This window comes from Schistocerca nitens, chromosome 3 (assembly GCF_023898315.1).
Source record: "Schistocerca nitens isolate TAMUIC-IGC-003100 chromosome 3, iqSchNite1.1, whole genome shotgun sequence".
NCBI lineage: Eukaryota > Metazoa > Arthropoda > Insecta > Orthoptera > Acrididae > Schistocerca > Schistocerca nitens.
Window position 1 is genome coordinate 688661145 of NC_064616.1, and position 24173 is coordinate 688685317.

The following is a 24173-nucleotide window of genomic DNA, read 5'->3' on the forward strand; positions in this document are numbered from 1 at the left end:
AGGCAAGTGTATTCAAATACAGAGATACGTAAACAGGCAGGATACGGCGCTGCAGTCGGCAACGACTATATAAGACACCAAGTGTCTGGTTTAGTTGTTAGATCGATTACTGCTGCTAGAGTGGCAGGCTATCAAGATTGAAATAAGTTTGAACGTTGCGTTGTAGTCGGCGCACGAGGGATGGAACACAGCATCTTCGAGGTTGCGATAAAGTGAGGATTTTCCCCTACGACTATTTCACGAGCGTATCGTCAATATCAAGAAACTGATAAAACATCAATTCTCCGACATAGCTGCGGCCGGAAAAAGATCCTGCAAGAACGGGACCAACGACGACTGAAGAGAATCGTTCAACGTGACAGAAGTTCAACCCTTCCGCAAACTGCTGCAAATTGCAAAATGCTGGGTCATCAACAAGTGTCAGTGTTCTAACCATTCAAAGAAACAACATGGATATATGAAGTATATGCGCTAGCAGAATGGAAACGCAGAAAACACTAGTCCAAAAACAATTTATTGGACTCACCAGAACGAAACAGTAATACAATCTCCAATAGAACAGTAGACTCGATCTCAACTGCGGATCGTCACAAATAATAAATAACAAATAATTATAGAAAAGACCCGACTCTTCACGGGAAGAGATCAGAGTAAAACAAATCTACAATATCAACATATTCATCGACTATACCAAGTCCATCTACAAGACATCGGCCAGCTTGAAGACGCACCTGGCCGTGGCTGCCGGGGTGGCAGCTATGCGTATTTCCAATCGGTGCGTCGAACTGCCTTTTGCCGGCAGTGCGCCGCCCTATAAAACCCGTTTGGCGGATGTATCTGCCAGAACTATTTGCGATCAAGTGCATGGCGTATCAAAGTCGTTCATGTGCTAGCTGCGACCTCTGGTGATGCTGTTCTGCAGTTTCCGCGAACGGGTAGTGGTGCCTGGCGGCCGTTGGTGGAGACCCGGTGTTGTATTGTGTTTTGGCCGCCAGTAAATATTTGTGTTGACAACAAAGACGACGTAGATTTTCCTGGAGAATATACACCCTGTAATGAAGGCATCCCGTGTTAGTTGCACGTGAAGTGGGATGCCGATGCAGTAGGCTCTATGCTGTATGAAGTGGGCGGCCACAGCAATATGGGCTTTCCGAACCGACGGCCCACTCGTGTGCCGTTGATGATAGCACGACACAAAGCTTTACGACTCACCTGGGCTCTTCCACACCGATATTGGACTGTTGATGACTGGAAACATGCTGCCTGGTCGACGAGTCTCGTTTCATATTGTATCGAGCGGATAGACGAATGCAGGTATGGAGACAACCTAATGAATCCATGTGCCCTGCATGTCAGCCAGGGACTGTTCAAGCTGGTGGAGGCTCTGTAACGGTGTGGAGCGTGTACAGTTGGAATGATATTAGACCTCTGACACGTCTAAATACGACTCTGATGGGTGACACATACGTAAGCATCCTGTCCGATCACCAGCATCCATTCATGTTCATTATGCATTCCGACGGACTTGGGCAATTCCAGCAGGATAATGCGAAACCTCACACGTCCAGAATTGCTACAGAGTGGCTCCATGAACACTCTTGTGAGTTTAAACATTTCCGCTGGCCACCAAACTCCCCAGACATGAACATTATTGAGCGTATTTGGGATACCTTGCAAAGTGCTGTTCAGAAGAGATCTCCAACCCCTCGTACTCTTACGGATTTATGGATATCGCTGCAGGATTTATGGTGTCAGTTGCCTCCAGCACTATTTCAGACATTAGATGGGTCCATGCCACGTCTTGTTGCGGCACCTCTGCGTGCTTGTGGGAGCCCTACACGATATTAGGTAGGTGTTCCAGTTTCCTTGGCTCTTCAGTGTATGAGTGTTTATTCCAAGCCCAACGTGAATGAGCGTAGCATGCTTCTAATAAAGCGTTATCAGAGCAGGCTCAAGCTTCCGGATGTTATACCCTATCAGAAGTTCAACTAACCGTTAACAAAAATGTGACGATGTTACAGAATGTGGGTTTACCAGAAAAAGCAAATGTGAGACTGAGTAAACAAGTTCAGAATTTTCGTACAAACTGCACCAGTCTTCGATGGGAAAAAAGGCAGCCCAGTCATCCGCATGGCCAATGATTGCGACGCAGTGGCAGAGCAGCAATTGTTTATAACGTTTTTTATTATGCGTATAGTCCGTTTAACAAATTCACATAGCTCCGAAATAATGCTGCAGCTCCATTGTAAAACTACTTTAATTTTAACGTTTCGCTGCTTTCGTTAGCAATTTCTTCAGATTTTCAGCGCCGGCCGTAGTGGCCGAGCGGCTCTAGGCGCTTCAGTCTGGAACCGCATGACCGTTACGATCGCAGGTCCGAATCCTGCCTCGGGCATGGCTGTGTGTGGCGTCCTTAGGTTAGTTAGGTTTAAGTAGGTCTAAGTTCTATGGGACTGATGACCTCAGATATTAAGTCCCATAGTCCTCAGAGCCATTTGAACCATTTTTTCAAATTTCCAGTGTAATGAAGTTTGCTGTTTTAATAGCACATTTGTGTCCCGTACCACTGTTACTTTTCTTGATTCTTCAATTTGCATCCTGTATTACTAAACTTTCCAGTTTCGAAACGCTCTGGAAAGAGAACCACTGCTCAGAAAGACGTCAAATTTGAGCAGCGTGTTATTGACGCTGGGGAAACGACACAGAACAAGAAAATTAACGAAAATTTTGCAAATCGATGGCACTGAAAGCGTCTCAACGTAAATGAGGTCGGCTGCAGCGACAGATGAAGCGCAGTTCAACGGCTATGGTCTGAGTTGCATATTACATCATCTGCACTGTTCATTGCGAATCAGTGCAGAAGCTCGACAGTCTACAGTTGTAGTGTTAGTCAGGTACGTCCATCAACCATAGCAAGGTCGTATCACATCCGATGGGAAAATCGGTTTTTTAAATATCCTGATGCCCAAAACCGAATAAAAAGCAAAATTACATCTGTTTTTATTTGTCCTTGGGCCAAAAACCGCATAAAAAGCAAAATGACATCGGTTTCTAAATGTCGTGAGACTTGTGCAAGACATGTTCAATATGCTGTCCACCGTTTTCTGCCATAAGTGGAATTCTAGAAACAGCATGTTCCACAACAGATCGGAGAGTCTCCGGGACCATTTTCAGAATGCCTTGCGCAGTGCGTGCCTTCAGCTTAACTACGTTCATAGTTGGAGCGCTGAACATAACATCCTCCAGATGACACCACAGCCAGAAGATCAGGTGACCTGGACGGCCAGGCTGTAGGGAAATGACGACTGATGATTCTACCATTTCCGAAATGCCTCTTCAGTAGCCGATTCACTAGCTATGCAATGCGAGGAGCGCCATCTTGAATAAAAGTGATCCTAGCCAAACGTCCACGCTGTAGGAAGATTGGTATGACGTTGGTGCGCGAAAGACTCTCATAGCGTTTACCATTAACCCTACAAGTAACAGGACTAGCAGGACTTACCGCCTCGAAAAAAAAACGACGTCTTGCATACTGTCATGTCCTTGGAGATGGAAATGGGCTTCGTCTGTCCATGGCCACTCATTGTCCACTTCCATGCGAGCAAGAAATTCCAGAGTGAACGTTTGTCTTACTGGTAGGTCAGCAGGAAGAAGTTCATGATCGTGGGTGATTTTGTATGGATAGCAATGCAAGACGCTTCATAGGATTTATGCACCGTGCTGGCAGGCATGTGCACCGTTCGGGAAATTCCCTGTGCACTGCATGATCGACCCCTCCTGCAACGCTGTGACCACATCTTCGACAGACGCCAGGTCAACTGCTTTCCTCCTTCTGCCACATAGCACTACAAAACAACTTTTTCGGATTTTGTAATCACTTTCTCCTGACCCTAAGCAGTAATCTGATCAATTCCTTTTTCATCCCTCTGAGTGTCCGGAACTTCTGTAGGGTTGCTGGCGCAAAGTCGCCGTTCTTGTAAAAGATCTTTACCAGCAGCGCGTTCCTTCATGTTGAGCGTCTCGGACGCAAACTGAGGAACAGCCGTGTGCTACGCGTCTGTTCATGTGCATATTCTGGCGCTTAGAGCTGCATCTATTGATCAAATTTTCGTAATTTTTTGTTGAATGACGTTTCCTCTGCGTCAGTAATACGTCTAACGTGTTTTGGGCAGTTGTTCTGTATCTACAGCGTTTCGAAATTAGAACTTTAACTATGGACACCATGTACATTCACAACAATGTCATTTCTTATGATAAATTTTAAAATTTCAAATTACTGTGTTAAATAATGGTTGGCACCGAAGACTGGTGAAAATTAGAGATAGCTATCAAGGTACAGAAATGACGAAAATATGATAAACACACTGATCACCCAGAACAATGTGACCACCGACGCTACGGTCGCAGGTTCGAATCCTGCCTCGGGCATGGATGTGTGTGATGTCCTTAGGTTAGTTAGGTTTAAGTAGTTCTAAGTTCTAGGGGACTGATGACCTCAGAAGTTAAGGCCCATAGTGCTCAGAGCCATTTTTGACCACCGACCTACTATCGATATAAACCCGCCCGACGATAGCAGCCTTACCTGGCAAGGAACGACTGACTGCTAGTCAGACACACGCACGGTGTGTGTAGAATAAATGACCGTGCTGTTCGTGTTTACATGGGAAAGGCGCACTATCTATCTGAGTTTGACCGGGTACAGTTTGTGATGGCGTCAATGCTCGTTACGAGCAATGTGGAAACTGCACGGTTTATCGAATGTCGAATGTCGTAGGCTGGGCAGACTGGTAAAACAGGACAGGCGGCGAACTGTGGCGGAAGTAACGTCAGACTTTAACGCCGGGCAGAGTACAAGTATGTCTGAACACACAGCACACCGAATACTCCTAACGATGGGCCTCCCCAGACGACGACCCATGAGTGTGCCAATGTTAACACCACATCTCAAATTGGCACGTGACAGTTGGCACTGGACGTTATGTCAGAACGTTGCATGGTCTGATGAGTCCTGATACCTTCTTCATCATGCCGATGGGAGGCCGCGAATCTGTCGTCTTCCAAAGGAACATCTCCTCGAGAACTGCAATGTGGGAAGGAGAAAAGCTGGCGGCGGCTCCATTATTCTCTGAGGAACATTCTCGGTGGCGTCCACGCGTCCAGTGAAGCCCATCCAAGATACCATAACATACAACAAGTACTGTACAATGGTTGCAGACCAAGTAACCATCTTCATGATGATCATGTTTCCCAAAGGCAGATGCATTTTTCAACAAGATAATGCGCCATGTCATAAGGCCAAGAGTGTGATGTAGGTTTCGAGGAACACAGTGGTGAGTTCCCGTCGGTGTGCTGGCGCCCCAGCATGTCAGATCTGAACCCGATCGAACACATCTGGGATGTGATTGAGCGTGGCGGCAGAGCTCATCGCCCCCGTCCCCGGCGTTTAGGTGACTTAATAGTGGCTAGTGTGTGCAGATGTGGTGCTAACGCTCCAGCGAGCTACCAACACCTCATTCCTTCTATGCCATAACTCGTCATCGCTTTTATCCGCGCCAGAGTTGGACATACCGGCTATTATGTAGGTGGTCATAATGTTCTGACTGACAAGTGTATGGAGGATACAGTAAATATGACCCTTGGTGTAACTGGCAGCCGTTCAGCCTCTCTTACGTTAGAATATACAAACTCGAACAAATCTTTAGAATATTGAAGTGAGAAATCTAGTTATAAAACTAATTGGTAGTGTTATTTTGACACAGAATAAGTATGGAGAAACATAGAAGTTGTAAGCAATTGCTTAACATTTTACGCAATTTGTCTCATTTTTCATGCTAAAAAATTGATCACGAACATACAAACAAATGTCTGTTTCACTTGAATAAATTTAATTCCCTAAAATGTGAACACAGGTTGCAATAAGTATACTTATTGAGAGATTGAGTAATGGTAGTATTTTTTGTTGCAGGGAGAAGACGTGACAGTGAAGTGCATGTCGACGAGCAGCTACCAGCGGCATGAGAAGTATGGCTACAACTGGACAAAGAACAAGGCTCTGTTCCCCATGATGCGAAACAAAATTATCTGGGAAGATTTGTATCCATCCGGGAGCATCCTCAAGATCTTTAAAGCGCAAGTACACAATAACGCCTAGTATTTTCTTATTTGTAATCATATTCATTTTTTCTGTTAATATAAAAGTAAAGAAATTTATTTGAGATTATATCGAAATTAAATATTACTGACACACCGAGAGAGCATTAAGTATGTGGGCCGCATCATGAACCTCACGTCTAAAATCTGACGTTATGGCTATCCTTATTAAAGCTTTCGTACCACTCAGTTCTGTAAGTAATGATACCACTGTCATTGGCGTGTTAAAACTTCCCAAAACTTCCTTTCATAGTTCTCAGAAAATAAGTTTTGATTTTAATTGAATTCTCTGTTTGTATATTAAGTTTGTGCAGTACAAAGCAAAACACGCTGCAAAATATGAGAAGACAGATACATTCATGACCTTCGACCTAATCGTTTCTCTCTGCAATCAGTCGCTCTTCTTGATGTCTAAAATGACTGAAATACCTCTGTAGTCAGAATCTGCACATGTCTGTAAATACGAGGGCATGCTGAACAGTAATGCCTCCGAATTTTTTATGTGTAACATTCAACATCTGTATTCGTCGTGTTTACATATTTATTTCTCAGTGTAGTCACCCTGGCGACGAAAACACCTCTCCCGACGATACACCAGTTTGTGGATACTGTCACTGTAGAATGTTTGACATTCTTGATGGAGCCACAATCTTACCTCTGCTTGCACCACCTCATCACTATCAACGTAAAGTCCTCGTAGGGGTTCTTTAAGTTATGGAAACAGATGAAAATCGGATCGTGTCAAGTCGGGACTGCATGGGGGATGATGTATGACAGCTTCATCACTATCAAAGTGAAGTTCTCGGAGGTGTTCTTGAAGTTTTGGAAACAGATAAAAATCGAATAGTGTTAAGTCGGGACTGTATGGACGATGATATATGACAGCGAATCCAAGTCGTTGTGTGTGGTCTGTCACTGTCATGTCGAGGGAGATGGTGTTCCATTTGTGGACGAACTCTTCTGAATCGAAACTCGATTACGGCACGCTGCGCCTCACACACCGACATAGTTACGTTACGAACCGTCATATTACGTGCTACAATTCTAAGCCCTCTAGCAGAAGGGGCTGCAGATATGTGACATGTAGATGAAAGGTATGGAATGCCAATAACATTTCTTTTATTTAAAAAGCTTTCAGGGTTTTCACATAAAAAATTCGGAGGTATTACTTTTCACCCCACCCTCGCATTTCTACATTCCAGCAAAAATCTCTATACCATCTGTGCTTTACTGTTGAGATATATTTAACTGATATTTCTAACTGTTCATTGTTAATTTATGCGGCATTCTGCGAATCAAGCTCAGCCCTTTCTTCGGTTATTGCAGGACAAATAGCTTAAAAAAAATTTTCAAATGTGTGTGAATTCCTAAGGGACCAAACTGCTGAGGTCATCAGTTTCTAGACTTACACACTACTTAAACTAACTTAACGTTAAGGACAACACTCACACCCATGCCCGAGGGAGGACTCGAACCTCCGGCAGGAGGGGCCGCACGATTAGTGATACGGCGCCTCTAATCTCGCGGCCACACTGCGCGGCAGATATCAATCGAAGTGATGTTTTCACCCTAACGAAAGCAGGAAACAACGAATCCATGCGTAAATTGGCGTGTTCTCGATGAGTAAAAATTTTTGAACTGTAGCTTTTATTTGTCTCTCTGGAACTCATGTCAAAGTCTTTTATTAATGTAATAATTAGAGCAAGCTGAAAAACTATAGGACTTACAGTGAAATACCTTATGTATTAGGTGACATTTTTCGAGATAGTCTCCGTTCAGGATAATGATTTTGTCCGATGTCTTTCCAGCGAACACGTTCCATCCGCGAAATTCCCTCTGGGACACTGCAAATAGCCATCTGCGTCAACTATGGCCTCTTCAGTGGACTAAACATATTACTTCGCTCTCATTTTTGTTTAGATATGTGAACTGGTTGTAGCTGGAGAGTGTCAACTTTAGCGAACAGGATGTGTCTACTAACTATTCATATTTCAAGGGCCTCTATTTTCCTATTGCGAAATGGTCTTTATGGGCAGGTGCGTTGTGTCGAATGAAAGGGATTGTGTCAACTATTTTTCTGTCAGTGTTGTCCTCACATATTTTTTACAGTTGGCGTAGAAGACTTGAATATTATTGCTGCCAATGAAATCGATTTTTCGTGTATGGCTTCCACAAAGTGCTTTAATTAACATTCCGTGACTGGCGTGAAGTGGTTCACTCAGATGTCATGCACACTGGCATACTGGTGCACAAAATTAAGACAAATCATTTTTAAATCAGCCAAATTATTGCTGCGAATTTCGTTTTCGCATTTACTTTCGGTCAGCGCTCAATAAATTCCGAACCCATCTTGTACAAGTCCCTCTCATAGTTCATCTTAATGTACACAGAGGCTACTGAACTCATGTGGCACCTCCTAATAAAGTGCCGGGTATCCTTTTGCCCGGCATAGTGCAGCAACTCACGTGGCATGGACTAAACAAGTCGTTGGAAGTCCCCTGCTGACATATTCAGACGTGCAACCTCTGTAACCGTCAATAATTGCGAAAGTGTTGGCAGTGCAGGATTTTTTGCACGAACTGACCTCTAGATTATGTCCCATAAATGTTCGGTGGGATTTATATCAGGCATTCTTGGTGTCCAAATTATTCGGGCGAAATGACCATAATGTTCTTCAAACCAGTCGTGAAAAGTTGTGGCCCGGTGACATGGTGCATTGTCATCCATAAAAATTGCATCGTTTTTTGGGAACATAAAGTCTCCAAGTTGCCAAATATAATGGACCCAGTCCATTCCATGTAAACATAGCCCACACCATTATGCTTGCACAGTGCCTAATTGACACATTGGTTCCATGGCTTCATGGAGTCTGTGCCAAACTCAGACCGTATCGTCAGCTCTTACCAACTGAAATCTGACCTCATCTGACCAGGCCACGGTTTTTCCAGTCCTGTAGGTCACGAGTCCAGGAGAGGCACTGCAGGCGATGTTGTGATGCTAACAAAAGCACTCGCGTTGGTCGTCTGCTGCCATAGCCCATTAACGCCAAATTTCAATGCGCTGTTGTAACGGATACGTTCGTCGTACATCTCACATTTCTGGGGTCGTTTCTCGCAGTGTTGCTTGTCTGTTAGCACTGACAAGTACTCGCAAACGCCCCGCTCTCGGTCGTTAAGTGAAGGCTGTCGGTAACTGCGTTGTCCGTGGTGAGAGGTGACGCCTGAAATTTTGTATTCTCTTGAGTGGCTCTTTAAATACTGCATTCCCTAACGATTTCCCAAATGAAATGCCCCATGCTTCTAGCTTCAGCTACAATTCCGCGTTCAAAGCTTGCTAATTCTCGTCGTGCTGCCATAATCCCGTCGAAAACTTTTTCACGTGAATCACCTGAGTAGAAATGACAGCTCCACCAATGCTTTGCCCTTTTATACCTTGTGTACGTAATACCACCGTCATCTGTATATGTGCATATCACTAAACAATGACTTCTGTCAACTCAGCGCATTGTGCGACAGATGAAATAATGTACTTCATCTTTACTTCTAAAGTGATAATGCACTACCAAGTAATAACATGATTTCTGCAAAGACCAAGAAATTTAGTTTTCTTGGCAACCAGCTAATCCCTGACTGCTCCATACAACACGAATCAAATCACGAATTCAGGAGACTAACAGATGTTACTACCGGGTTGCGACATATTTCAAAAGAAAGTTACTTTTCAGAATACTTAAATCACACGTATAAGAATCATTAATTTTACCTGTTTTAACCTACAGATCTAAAAGTAGACTTTCAGAGGAAAGTAGTAAGAAAACTATAGATATTTGGACACAGGATATTAACAAAACTATTTAGACCCATAAGATACAATAACGAAAATTGAAGCGACCCAGTAAAATCTCGTAGTCAAGAGTGATGTTGTACCATCGCGACAATGGGTTCTGAGTCAGGAATCAAAATAATAAGAGAACATAAACTCTGAAACGATATTGTTCATTGATGAGAAAAAAATCGCGACACCAAGAAGGAGTTGTGCGACATAAACGAAACTTGATTGGCGTGTTTCTACATCTGAAAGATGATGTCTGCAAATTTCGCGTCAGTCCAATAAGAGTAGCGCTAGTAGTGGCACTATGAGTTTCGAGATCAGGTTTGCTTTAAATACACGCTGTAACGGTCGTAAGCGTTAGTTACCTTTGACAATGGACTTGGTAAGTTGATGTTAGTCAAGAATGCCTTTAAGGCGACAAAGACGCCTATATTGACACCTCACTGAGTTTGAAGGTGGTCGTGTAATAGAGCTACAAGAAGCTAGATGTTCATTCTGCGATACTGAAAAAAGACTAGACAGGAATGTAGCCATCGTACGTGACTCCTGGCAGCGCTTGTCACAAGAACGCATCATCGAAAGATGCTCCAGTCCCTGACGGCCACGTGGCATTCCCGTGAGAGAGACCATCGTGTTTAGCCTATAGCTCTGGCGCATCTGCAGCAGCGATTTTAGCAGCAGCTGACACACAGTGACGTAACAAACTGTTACAAATCGGTTACCTCAAGGACAGCTTCGAGCCAGACACCCTGTAGCATGTATTCCACTGGCCTCAAACCAACACCATTTGCTACTTAAGTGGTGTGAAGTGAGAGCACATTAGAAGGCATGGCCGGAGTCTGTTGTGTTTTCTGACGAAAGCTGGTCATTCTTCGGTGCCAGTGATAGGCGTGTGTCGGTTAGGAGGAGGCCAGTTGAGGGCCTGCAACCAATCTGTGTGCTAGACACACTGGACCTACACCTATAGTTATGGTCTGGGGGTCCGATTTCGTATGAATCAGGAGCACTCTCGTGGCTATCCCACGCACTCTGGCTGCAGAGTTGTACGTCAGTCAGGTGATTCGATCTTTTGTGCTGCCATTCATGAACAGCATTCCAGGGGATGTGTTCCAGTAGAATATCACTGTTGTAACACAAGATGCTCTGCACAGTATCGACTTGTTGCCTTGGCCTCCTCGATCACCAGACCTGTCTCCAGTCGAGCACATATGGGATGCCATCGAACGACGGCTCCAACGTCATCCAAGCCACCAGTAACGATCCCTGCATTGACAGACCAAGTGCGACACGCATGGAACTCTGTACTAAAAACTGTCTACTGGAACCTGCACAACACAGTTCGTTTGCATTCAACATTCCGGCTGTTTCACCGGTTATTAATGTAACAGAAATTCTCATTTTCAATGTTTATGTCGCACTTACATTAACATGTGATCTTGCAATGTTAATTACTTAAATATGTCACCTAGAAAAATCGATCCCCAAAATTTCATTAGTCTGCAATAATTACTTTTTGGTGTCTCCATTTTTCCCCGTCAGTGTGTTATACTCAACCTTAGTACAGAGAGTTCTTGTCGAAATCCATTTACAAGTTCTTTTCAAAGCCGGGATAAGTTAAACACTTTAACTGTTCACAATAAAGAAATAAACATAAATCTTGAACCATTTTTTTTGTACTCCGTAGAGAAAATTGCAAATACACTATGACGATCCTCGACTGCTGCCTACTGTAGCTACTCGACATCTTGGCAAGAACTCCGCGAGAACTGGTACAGTCTGTTATCACATGCCTCTTGGTGCCGGTGGCGCCTCAGTTCAGGGGGCGTGGCAATCGTGCGACCAGCGGTTAGGTGGCGCCTGTCGCCGTCAGACAACTGCGGAACCTGTAGTGCCCTGTACGCGGAACGATTGCCCTAGTGTGGTATCGACTGACTGCGATTCCAAAAAAAATAATTGGTAATTACTGCATTACGATCAAATTCATAATTTATGCTAAGATCCAAGTACAATAGGAAATGAAGAAAGATTTTTAATGGATAGAGCATCTCACTGGAGCACCACCAAAGAGTGACAGAGGAGCTTCCCACTGGGATACGATCTCTTGCACACGTCTGTAAAAGATACTTAAGGGGCTCCGGAACGCCCTATACTTGCAATGTAAAAATAACGCTTATAAATTACATCTTTCCTCACAAAGTATTTGAGGTAGGAAGTTGAACTTTTTACAGATTATTTATTGGAATATGGGCTACAACTTAACACAGGGATTTTACAAAATTTTAGTTCAGTTATTAAAGATGATTTTTTTTCAATTGTAATGAAAATTCACAACATTTTTTGCAATTTTTTATTTATATATTAAAAAATATACAGTTTTTTGGAAAAAGGCTGTGTTAAATTATGCAGAAGGTACTGTGTAACATTTACTGAAAGTTTGAAACAAATATGTTTGGAAGATCCTTAGAAAACATGTAATTAGTATGAGAAAATAAAAGTTTTCGGAATCGAGCGACAAAGATTGGATTAACTTTTTAGTGCATTCCAGGTCCATAGGATGGATTATCTTCATCCTCTGCAAACTCCTCCTCCTGCTTCCTCTTGTTCCTCCTCCTGTTTACTCTTGCTTGTATTTCTAGACTCTTTACAGCCCTGTCTGCAGCCCGAAGGCGTTCCTTGTCTAAAGCAAGCATCGCTCGTACCATGTTAGAACCTATCTTCATTCCCATATTTCTAAATACCTTGCACCTTACAATGTTGCCATCATTGAAAGTCGCAACAGCATCATACACACCAAAGTGAAGTGTTTCTATTCCAACAAATACAGTCTTGGGGATTCTCGACCATATAACACTATTTACACTTTCATTGGGGTTTTGAGTTTTTCCGTGAATACACTTTTTCAACAGTTCAAGTGCTGCTAAGTCTCTGAAAATAGGTTTTATCACCTCCATTATTGCATGAGGCAGACTATGCTTATGAGTGTACACTTCACCAATTAGCAATCCTTTGTTATATTTACACCAACTGTCTTCTTCTTTGGGACACAAGCTATGTTGGGGATTTTCATTGTCTTTATTGTTTACAGTAATAACACATACCTTTAGCTTTCCAACATTTCTCCTTTTCTTAAAAGCCTTCAGAGGATTTCTAATAACTTTACTTTTACTCATTATTATACTTCAACAAAACAGAGACCCAAGAAACAGAATTAATTACGAATATTTTCGAGATAACGACAGAGTAAATAAACATGAAACAATCGACAATCACACCAGCGATATATATTGAACCATCACAGGTTAGCCACAACACATACTTTATCTCACATCACTAAAATGTACCTGATGAACACGGACGTTAATAATAACACCATTTGACAGCAGTTTAACAGCGCCACAGTGGGTCACGCCCATGTAGAACATATTTCAAAAAAAAAATTAAAAATAGTTGTAGTCTTCGGAATTGAATAAATTATATATCTATTAAAAGGTAATAGTCTGCAGATTCAGAAAACGCAAAAAAGTAAAAATTGAACTTTTCATGATTTTGAGTATTTCCGGAGCCCCTTAAGGAATATTCATAGTGATTTGGAAAAATTAATTCTGTGCAGAGGAGAAAAAACTACTTCTGAGAAGAAAGCAAAGAGGCTTACTAATGTTCATTCTGCAGAGGGATCTTTGATGGTATGTAAATTCTCATAATTATGTAAAATGTACCATACTCCCTTTTCTAACATTCCTATGATGTCATGGATTCCTTCCGTCAAATACTATGTTTTGTGTTTCCCGAAAACCATCTGACGGACTTACGGTGGATTGTCTTAGAGAGCAGTAGGATCGCCGCTGTATTCAGCAGTTAATCTCTGAACTTCTCTGCCTCGTCATGACTGGGTGTTGTATGATGCCCTTAGGTGAGTTAGGTTTAAGTAGTTCTAAGTTCTAGGGGACTGATGACCATAGATGTTAAGTCGCATCTCAGAGCCATTTGAACCAATTTCTGGACTGTTGAAAATTAATGAGCAGACGTCTTATCAATCATCATCTACTTTGGATAAATTTCCATTGGCGGCAAAAATTTAAGATCAAATAATTTTAAGACGATGTCGTATTTGAGTTTATAGATTTGAATGAAACACATTGCTTTAATACAACATACTGACTTGAAACGCCGTACAAACAGTGAATTCCGTAGGTAAAGCTGGAACTTGATTCGTACTATTGCGCACAGTCTACTAATGTAACAAAAAAGAAATTTGTTCGTTATTAAATCCAACACTGATCCATGGCAATTTAATTCGACATTTCTTTGTATTTGCTCAAACTCGTGCCTGGTTTCGTCTGACATCACTGCTAGATAGCCCACAGCTAAATCAAAACTACAATAAGCCTGTTCACCACTCGACGCTAGTGATTTGGAATATCGGAAACTAATAATCATCATGCTCATTGGCTGCTCACGGATAGAAGGGTAAAAACTGAGATCCACTGCCCAAGGAAAATTAAATGTCTGGTTTAGTGGCGTCTACCAAATATACTATAGAACCGACACCCATACTACATGGTTTGTTGCATAAACTGATTTCTTCTCTTGTTCAGGTTGCACACACACCTCGTTCGAAGCGGTGACCGTATCAGCATTTGCCGTCTCATTCCTCCTAAAAATGTGTTCCGCTGACGGGGCTGAATCATGCAGGGCGTTTAGAATAAAAAGTATTTTCGGCAGGGATATGGAGATGCATTAGTCATTTACGTTAGTATAGCTTCCAGGCACCTGTTGGCGCAGTGGGAAAAGTACAGAACGGTAAGCCGAGAGTCGTGAGGCCGAGTCCCTATGGTAATAAATTTTGCTTAATTTTCAATTTTTAACTTAATTGCAAATAAATAGAAATGAGACTCAATATTCAGCGTTTATTAATTTTTTTTCAAAGGCATAAAAATGATAGGCAAATGAAGGGTCCACAGGAAAAAGGAGTAAAAATGAAATTTTATGTTATTACAGTCTCAGAAAGCTTTCAACAAACTGCTTTTATCAGTTTTTGTTTCATGGAAAGAAGGGAGAGAGTCTCAAAGTTTCAGCGGTTTAAAAATATAGCGTCCACGGGAAAAAGGAGATAGTCAGTGTCACACTAGGAAAAAAGGGGGTTCGTCAGCTGGCAGCACTGATCGCAGCTGTTGTTTACTTTCCATTGTCTGTGATTATCAGGTTATGAGTATGTGCTGTTGGAGAGGTTAAGTTAGTGCTTTGTGTGTTGTGTGAATTGTTTAGTTTGTTTTACGTTTCAACTGAAGTGTGGAAATGAACATGGAAAATGAAGATGAAGAAAGTATCACCTTCAGCCAACTGTCACATTCAACGAAGAAAAGGAAAGAACAGGTCAACTTTCCGACGCGAGAAAAAAACTTTTATCATCCACCCATGAATTAGGGCCAGATTGTAAATGTTCCAGATTGAAATGTTTTTAGAGTATCACTGACGTAGAACGCGGGTATATTATATCTAATTATAACAAAATTACTGTGAATGAGCTGAATGCTTGCTTGGCAGGCCTAATTAATGTAAAAATATATCGCAAAAGAGACCTAGGCAACCAGAAAATGAAGCTGAATTTTGTGACAACAGTTGTACATATCGTGTAAGAGTGAAGAGGGAGATTTCTGTTACTGAAGTAAATGTTTGTTTCAAAGCCTTTACATCTTCTCATGAAATATCTAAAAAGAATTAGGAGTAGTACAACGTTATCTGAAAAAAAAGGTGTGAGTCCTAAGGCTGGTCGAGGCCAACACTACAATCGGAAACATCGTGTGACATCGGAGGCACTTGACGCAGTTCGCCAACATATTAGTTCATTTAAATGTGAACGAAACCATTACAGCTTGAAAAGCTGTGTCGTATGAAAAATATAAACTTGTTTTCAATACAGAATTTAATGTCGGTTTCGGGTACCCTAGAATGGACACTTGTAGCTACTGTGATAGGCATGCTGCCGAAATTCGAGCTGTTCAACATGCTTTGAAATCGTACCCGGAAAATAGCTCAGAAAGATCGAGTGCAGAAAAAACTCAATCAACTGTCAACGTTGAAAAACTTCACTTTTTAAAATCTGACATGTTTTATATTCGTAAAAGAAGTTCTAAAGCAAACAGAGAGGCATCAAAAGAATATGAAAGTATTACTATGGATTTCCAGAAGAACTTACCTATCCCTAACATTACAACTAACGGCGTGTACTAAAAGAGACAGTTAACGTTGTGCATGTTTAATGTTCATATATTGTCAACCGATGAATCATATTTCTTCGTGTATGATGAAACAGGAGCCTACAAAGGGTCTAAGGAGATCTATTCCTTTTTGTTTTATTTTGTGACGACGATTCGTGATCTCTCTGTTAGAACATTTGATGTATTTTCAGACTCTTTCGAGGGGCAGAACAAGAAATGGACTATTTTCTGCCTGCTGTATTACATCGTTCAGCGCGTCAAAAGACTTGAACACGTGAAAATGACTTCCAATCCGTGACCACTCGTACCTCCAATGTAATCGCAACATGGCCAGTATTAACCAAAAAAAAAAGTGTTTAAATGCCCAAAGACTGTATAGAGGAAATAGAGAGTGCAAGAGCAAAACCACCTTTTCATGTTGTCGAAGTAGACAGGGAGTTTGTAAGAGACCGGTCTACACCCCTGGATCAGGTCTTGACCTGTGTTCGCAGCCGTGTTTTCACTGCGTGAATTACTCTCTCATCATCTTCAGAGTGTGTCACGTGAAAAGAACCTTTAAGTCACCGTCACAGTTGGAGTTACGAGTTCAGGTCTGAGTTGTAGGATGGATAAATCTTCTTTCCTGAAAAATTAAGTACTGACTTACCCCCTTTTTCCCGTGGACCATTCAAATCAAAATTTGGGATTGCAAAAAAATTTCCAGGATGGAATTTAAGGTATACACGACAACTTAGTACACTTTGATCATTTTACAGTTCATAAGTTATATATGTTGCGGTGACATTCATCGTAAAAACAGAGGGAGCAGTAATTTTCTCATTATCTTTCACACGATGTAAACGCCACATTTACATAAGTACATGATTTTTTGAAGTTTATATATATATATATATATATATATATATATATATATATATATATATATATATATATATATAAAAACTTGGTTCGCAGTCATGAAAGGTTCTCTATAATAGCAAAGTCTGGTTTGACGTAAAGCCTCATTTCGCCAAATATTAGGGAGGATAGCTGGTGATGCACGATGGATGTATTTTGATGCAGTCTTTGTGGGATGTCATTTCTTTTTCTCTCTCGATGAAATAAGACCACTTTTAGAAACTTTTCGATCAAATTCATTACCTGACAATTAAAAATAGTCCTCACAAGACTGGTAGTGGAGTGCATTTGAAGAAGGGGGGGGGGACGAAATCACTTTCATACTGCTCTTTGGCAATCAGTCTTCACCTTGAAAAAACCCCGCCATATAATTGTGGATTTGTTTGTCCTCCCCATGAGTCAATTAACGGAATAAATTTGTTCTCTTGTACGTAGGGTTTCATTACATTAGTCATTTTCGTTCTTTGTATGAAAATGCGATGGATAATTGGGAGGTAAATTTCGATCGGTCGCGGAATAGAAACCACTGTGAAAATCAAAAATGTTTTATTTGCAATAGTTTGCTGCACCTTACAGCTACTTTTCTACATAGCACCGCTCCAACTTACTCATTTGTCGTAGCGTTGTACCAACTTTCCATTATCCCCATCATAGAAGGCAGTCACCTGTGCTTTCCGCCAATTCTCTATGCTCGTCTTCAGCCCGTTGTCTGTACCAGAATGTTATCCTCATAGCCAGAGGTTTATGTTAGCATAGATGACACTCATTACGGGCTGTGTTATGGGTGATGAAACACTTCAAACTGACAACGCTGCAGCAGCACCTTCATTGCCCCTGCAGAGTGCGGAGGAGAACTGTCACGAAGAACGAAACACATTTGTTATGTGGGCTGCATAAGTTCAGGCGACATCTCTCTCCCGGGCCCTCTTACTTGGTGGGTGACACTACTTTCCATGCATCTTTAAGTGCTCACTGTGCGCTCATAATTAAAAAGAACGAATTACCGCGATCGACAGGCATACTGGAGACACTACCCAACATATCTGTGCAAAACTTCATTGGAATTTCACAGTTGTTTCTATTTCGCGACCGATCGAAACTTATTTTTCGGATAGCCCTCGTATTACTAAATGCAGCAAACTAGACGTTTTTTCGGTTTATTTGCAGCGAAAGTAACGTAAAAATAAAAAAGTTTCCTTGTAGGGGCTCGACCCCACGACCCTTGGATTACCGTTCTGTACTCTTTCTGCTGTGCCAACCACTTCATGGAAACTGCGATTAAGTCGGCTGTTGTGACCGAGCGGGTCTAGGCGCTTCAGTCCGGAACCGTGCTGCTGCTATGGTCATAGGTTCGAATCCTGCCTTGGGCATGGATGTGTGTGATGTCCTTAGGTTAGTTAGGTTTAAATAGTTCTAAGTCTAGGGGACTGATGACCTCAGATGTTAAGTCCCATAGTGCTTAGAGCCATATGAACCAATTGAAACTGCGCTAATACAAATACCTCATGTCCCGCCCGACCAGCATCAAAAATGTTAGTTTTCCTAAACACTTTGCCAATCTGGAGCGGCCACTTATGTCCCTTTCATTTCTGGTGAAGCCCTTCCTATTTCACAAACTCGGACTAAATCGGTGACGAGTAGGCGCTTGTAAGACCATTGCCCAACAAGACAAGCGAATCGTCAGAAGAAAGTATACGTTCACTATTTCCTGCACGTACAGCGCTGTTGCTGTATGGCTGACGGATGTATCTCAGTGTGGCAGTGAAATGGAGAGTCAACTAGAAACCCAATCCAAAGTTTAAGTACATGCGTCAGTACGGTTCTTGTGGGCAAAACGTCTCAAGTATACACACGTTCACCGTGAAATTCTGATGGTATGTGAACTAAATGCAATGTCGCGTACAGCAGTAGTGAAGTGGTACCAATAATTTGACGAAGGCTGCACAGAGTTGGGCGAACCTGATCGGAAAGTCCAAATCTTGCACCTTGCGCTTTCCATGTTTACGGTAAGCTGAAGTAACAACTGGATGGAAAGGAATTTTCCAACGATGAGGACGTCGACGCAATGGCTCTCGAATGGTTCCGTTACGAAGGAACGGATTTCCATCGTCGAGGAACTGAACCGTTGATAGAACGTTCCGGTCTTGTTTATAAAGACTTGGTGACTATATTAGTGTCATATATCTGTGTCACTTTGAAGTGTAGTGCAGCATTTAAAAAAATTTGCTTTGCCTGCCATAATAAAGTGTTATTTACTTTTTGAAGTCCCCTCATATGAAAACTGAGCATACTTCTTGACGATGAATCTCATGCTCGGAGAACATCCAAGCGATTCAGTGTTTCGCTTCAATTTCTGTTGAGCTCGTGGAAATTTTTTCTGAAATTATCTTTCTTTTTGCAGCCACTAAGCAACTGTTTACACATAATGCTAAATCAAAACACGGGTCCACATTGATTTCTTCGAGTCTAAATATGACAAATCCTCTTTCGAAACACTCGTTACATTCCCTTGGATTATGCACTAAGTATTATGAAGCCTCCATACACATATGATCCTTAATGCCTTCAGACTCAAGACTTTCGTGTGGCACAATTTTCAAACTGCATTCAGTAGCATTCAAACGCACGACAGGGTTAAGTGTCTGGTCGTTCTAAGTTACTCTTTGCTAACAGTAAGCTGGATTCACGAAACAAGCCTCAGATGGGTCATCCCAACTATAACCGTTGTAGTTGACTTGGTACTTTATTGCTTGAAATAATCTTTTGACTAGTGGAAAATTGAGTAGGTCCAAGCTTCATTTTCTGCAAAATATCGCATTTCTAGTTCAATGACATAGCTCCATTGGTGACGACGACTCATATTCATGTCATTTTAAAATTCTTTACCACTTTAATCTCTGCTAAAAATACATACCTCTATCGACATGGTGGCCAGTGTGGCCGAGCGGTTCTAGGCGCTTCAGTCAGGAACCGCGCGACCGCTACGGTCGCAGGTTCGAATCCTGCCTTGGGCATGGGTGTGTGTGATGTCCTTAGGTTAGTTAGGTTTAAGTAGTTCTTAGTTCTAGGGGACTGATGACCTCAGATGTTAAGTCCCATAGTGCTCAGAGCCATTTGAACCATTTTATCGACATGGTTTTTTGATGTTCTTCTGTCCCAGAGAAAAAATATTCCTCAGATTTAATTTTTCATCCTCAGAAGATTATGAGTCAACGTCTTCCGCTAACCTAACAGAAATCCACTAATTAGACATAGCTGCTCTGCTGGAGAGAGAGAGATACACTCCTGGAAATTGAAATAAGAACACCGTGAATTCATTGTCCCAGGAAGGGGAAACTTTATTGACACATTCCTGGGGTCAGATACATCACATGATCACACTGACAGAACCACAGGCACATAGACACAGGCAACAGAGCATGCACAATGTCGGCACTAGTACAGTGTATATCCACCTTTCGCAGCAATGCAGGCTGCTATTCTCCCATGGAGACGATCGTAGAGATGCTGGATGTAGTCCTGTGGAACGGCTTGCCATGCCATTTCCACCTGGCGCCTCAGTTGGACCAGCGTTCGTGCTGGACGTGCAGACCGCGTGAGACGACGCTTCATCCAGTCCCAAACATGCTCAATGGGGGACAGATCCGGAGATCTTGCTGGCCAGGGTAGTTGACTTACACCTTCTAGAGCACGTTGGGTGGCACGGGATACATGCGGACGTGCATTGTCCTGTTGGAACAGCAAGTTCCCTTGCCGGTCTAGGAATGGTAGAACGATGGGTTCGATGACGGTTTGGATGTACCGTGCACTATTCAGTGTCCCCTCGACGATCACCAGTGGTGTACGGCCAGTGTAGGAGATCGCTCCCCACACCATGATGCCGGGTGTTGGCCCTGTGTGCCTCGGTCGTATGCAGTCCTGATTGTGGCGCTCACCTGCACGACGCCAAACACGCATACGACCATCATTGGCACCAAGGGAGAAGCGACTCTCATCGCTGAAGACGACACGTCTCCATTCGTCCCTCCATTCACGCCTGTCGCGACACCACTGGAGGCGAGCTGCACGATGTTGGGGCGTGAGCGGAAGACGGCCTAACGGTGTGGGGGACCGTAGCCCAGCTTCATGGAGACGGTTGCGAATGGTCCTCGCCGATACCCCAGGAGCAACAGTGTCCCTAATTTGCTGGGAAGTGGCGGTGCGGTCCCCTACGGCACTGCGTAGGATCCTACGGTCTTGGCGTGCATCCGTGCGTCGCTGCGGTCCGGTCCCAGGTCGACGGGCACGTGCACCTTCCGCCGACCACTGGCGACAACATCGATGTACTGTGGAGACCTCACGCCCCACGTGTTGAGCAATTCGGCGGTACGTCCACCCGGCCTCCCGCATGCCCACTATACGCCCTCGCTCAAAGTCCGTCAACTGCACATACGGTTCACGTCCACGCTGTCGCGGCATGCTACCAGTGTTAAAGACTGCGATGGAGCTCCGTATGCCACGGCAAACTGGCTGACACTGACGGCGGCGGTGCACAAATGCTGCGCATTCGACGGCCAACACCGCGGTTCCTGGTGTGTCCGCTGTGCCGTGCGTGTGATCATTGCTTGTACGGCCCTCTTGCAGTGTCCGGAGCAAGTATGGTGGGTCTGACACACCGGTGTCAATGTGTTCTTTTTTCCATTTCCAGGAGTGTAGACAGACAGAGAGAGAGAGAGATAGAGCGAGAGAGTAATGTTTCGGCTAGAAGTTAGATCTTGTGCCGGCCGTCGGTGTGACAGTCAGCTGCAGGATGGGTAAGACGCGCGATATCAGGATTCTGGATCGCTACCAGATCGTCGGAGCACGAAGCGTTGAATAGGCCGTTTCCAAGGTCGAGCAGACTCCGAAGTTCAACCGTACCGCCGTGTCCATAGTGTACTGCGAGTACGTCGATTCTGAGAGAACTTTACACCGCCAGAGTCAATGGCTGTGTTGTTGACAAGGATTAGTGGTGACTTGTCCTGAGCTTCAACAGGAGACTCACCAGTTCATTGCAACAAGCAGTGAGCGCTAGTTATTGCTTAGAGATCATCGTCAAACAGTGCACCAACCCATCACTCCAGATCTGTTTCTCAATTGCTTTAAATACACCTTGTAACGGTCGAGAGCGTTAATTACCTTTGAGATTGGAATTGGTGAGTTGATGTTAGTCAAGAATGCCTTTAAGGTGACAAAGACGCCGTTATCAATACTTCACTAAGTTTTAACGGGGTCGTGTAATAGTACTATAAGAAGCTGGACGTTATTTCTGCAATACTGCAGAAAGACTTGGTAGCAATGCAGCCACTGTATATGACTGTTGGCAGCGGTGGTCACGAGAAAATACAGTCGCTAGAAGACCAGGCTCTACATGGTCACATGGCGCTATCGAGACAGAAGACCATCCTGACTATGGTTCTGGCGCAATTTACTGCATTTTCAGCAGCAATTTGAGCAGCAACTGGCACCACAATGTCACAACTAACCGTAAAAAATCGATTATTTCGAGGATAGCTCCGAGCCAGACGCTCCGTGGCACGCATTCCACTGACCCCAAACCACCAACATTTGCGACTTCAGTGGCATCAAGCGAGAGCAAATTGGAGGGCAGGGTGGAGGCATGGCTGGCGTCTGGGGTGTTTTCTGATGTAAGCTGGTTCTGCCTCAGTGCCAGTGATGGCCGTGTGTAAGTTAGGAGGAGGCCACTTGAGAGCCTGCAGCCAGCCTATATGCATCCTAAACATGCTGAACCTACAAAAGTAGTTACGGTCTGGTTTACGATTTCGTATGACAGCAGGAGCATTCTCCTGGTTGTCCCACGCACTCTCACTGCAAATTTGTATATCATTCTGGTGATTCGATCTGTTGTGTTGTCATTCACGAATTGTATTCCAGTGTGAATTTTCCAACAGGATAACACTCAATCACATACCGCTGTTGAAACTCAACATATTCTACAGAGTGTCGACATGTTCCCTTCGCCTCCTCCATCACCAGATCTGTCTCCATTTGAGTGCATACGGGACATCATCAGACAGCTCCAGCGTCATCCAAAAACAGCTTTAATTACTCCTGTATTTACCAACAAAGTGCAACAGCCAACGAACCCCCTGCCACAAACTGACATCCGACATCTGTACAACACAATTCATGCACATTTGTATGCTTTCATTCAATATTCTGGCCGTTACACGGGTTATTAATGTACGACCATTTCACATTTGCGATGGCTTACCTCTCACTTAGATTAACCAGTGAACTTGCAATGTTTATCACTTAAATATGATATGTAGACAAATGTATTCCTGGAATTTCGTTACTCTGAATTACTTTTCGGTGTTGTGATTTACTTATTTTGTGTCAGTGTATATATCATTCCCCTTGGAATACTAGAACGAGTAGATAACACATTTCTCTACAAATAATTAAAAACCAACATTTGCTTGTAAAATATAAATAACGAAAGAAGGATTCATATTTGTTGAAAACGAGTTTTGCGTTAAATACTGTCCCAAAAATCCTGAAACATGAAATAAAATCAAGTCATGATTCATATTGCACTTGCTCCTTCAAGAGCAGTTGGCTGCACTATACAAAAAGCGTGCTTACTCCCACAAGCAGATGGCTATGCTGCAGAATGAGCGAAGCTCTATGTGTACGTATCCAAACAGTCTTGCGCAGGAATCAAACATACGATCCTTCCTGTAGTTCTCTCCAGCCTGGTAATACCATGTTCTTTACCCAAGGAAGGCGTAAAAGTTTCGTGTAGGCGCATGTCTGGACGCTTTATAAAATCTAAAATGTCGTTGCCAATAACGTTACTCGTTCCTGTAATTAGATTTGACTTACAAATACATTATATAATTGTTATCCTACCAACAATCTAACACAAAGCCCACAACAGACACTGCCTCATGAAACTCCTGTCCGGCAACACATGGGGACTGCATCCTTCCACCATCCTTCCCACCTCAAATCCTTGAGCCCCCCCACCCCCCATCCTTCGTTCTGTCAGCATGGCTTGGATTTCCGCCCCTCCCTGGTTTTATAACGCCTTAC

At 43.1% G+C, this 24173-nt stretch overlaps 1 protein-coding gene across 1 annotated transcript in view; it reads left to right on the top strand.

Moving 5' to 3' along the window:
* The window catches only part of LOC126249390 (adhesion G protein-coupled receptor L4), a 346296-nt gene that overhangs the window by 126199 nt on the left and 195924 nt on the right, over positions 1 to 24173 (top strand). Inside the window, exon 4 of the mRNA XM_049951043.1 lies at positions 5966 to 6133. Within this exon, the coding sequence (XP_049807000.1) occupies positions 5966 to 6133 (168 nt within the window). The remainder of the gene's footprint in view (positions 1 to 5965; positions 6134 to 24173) is intronic.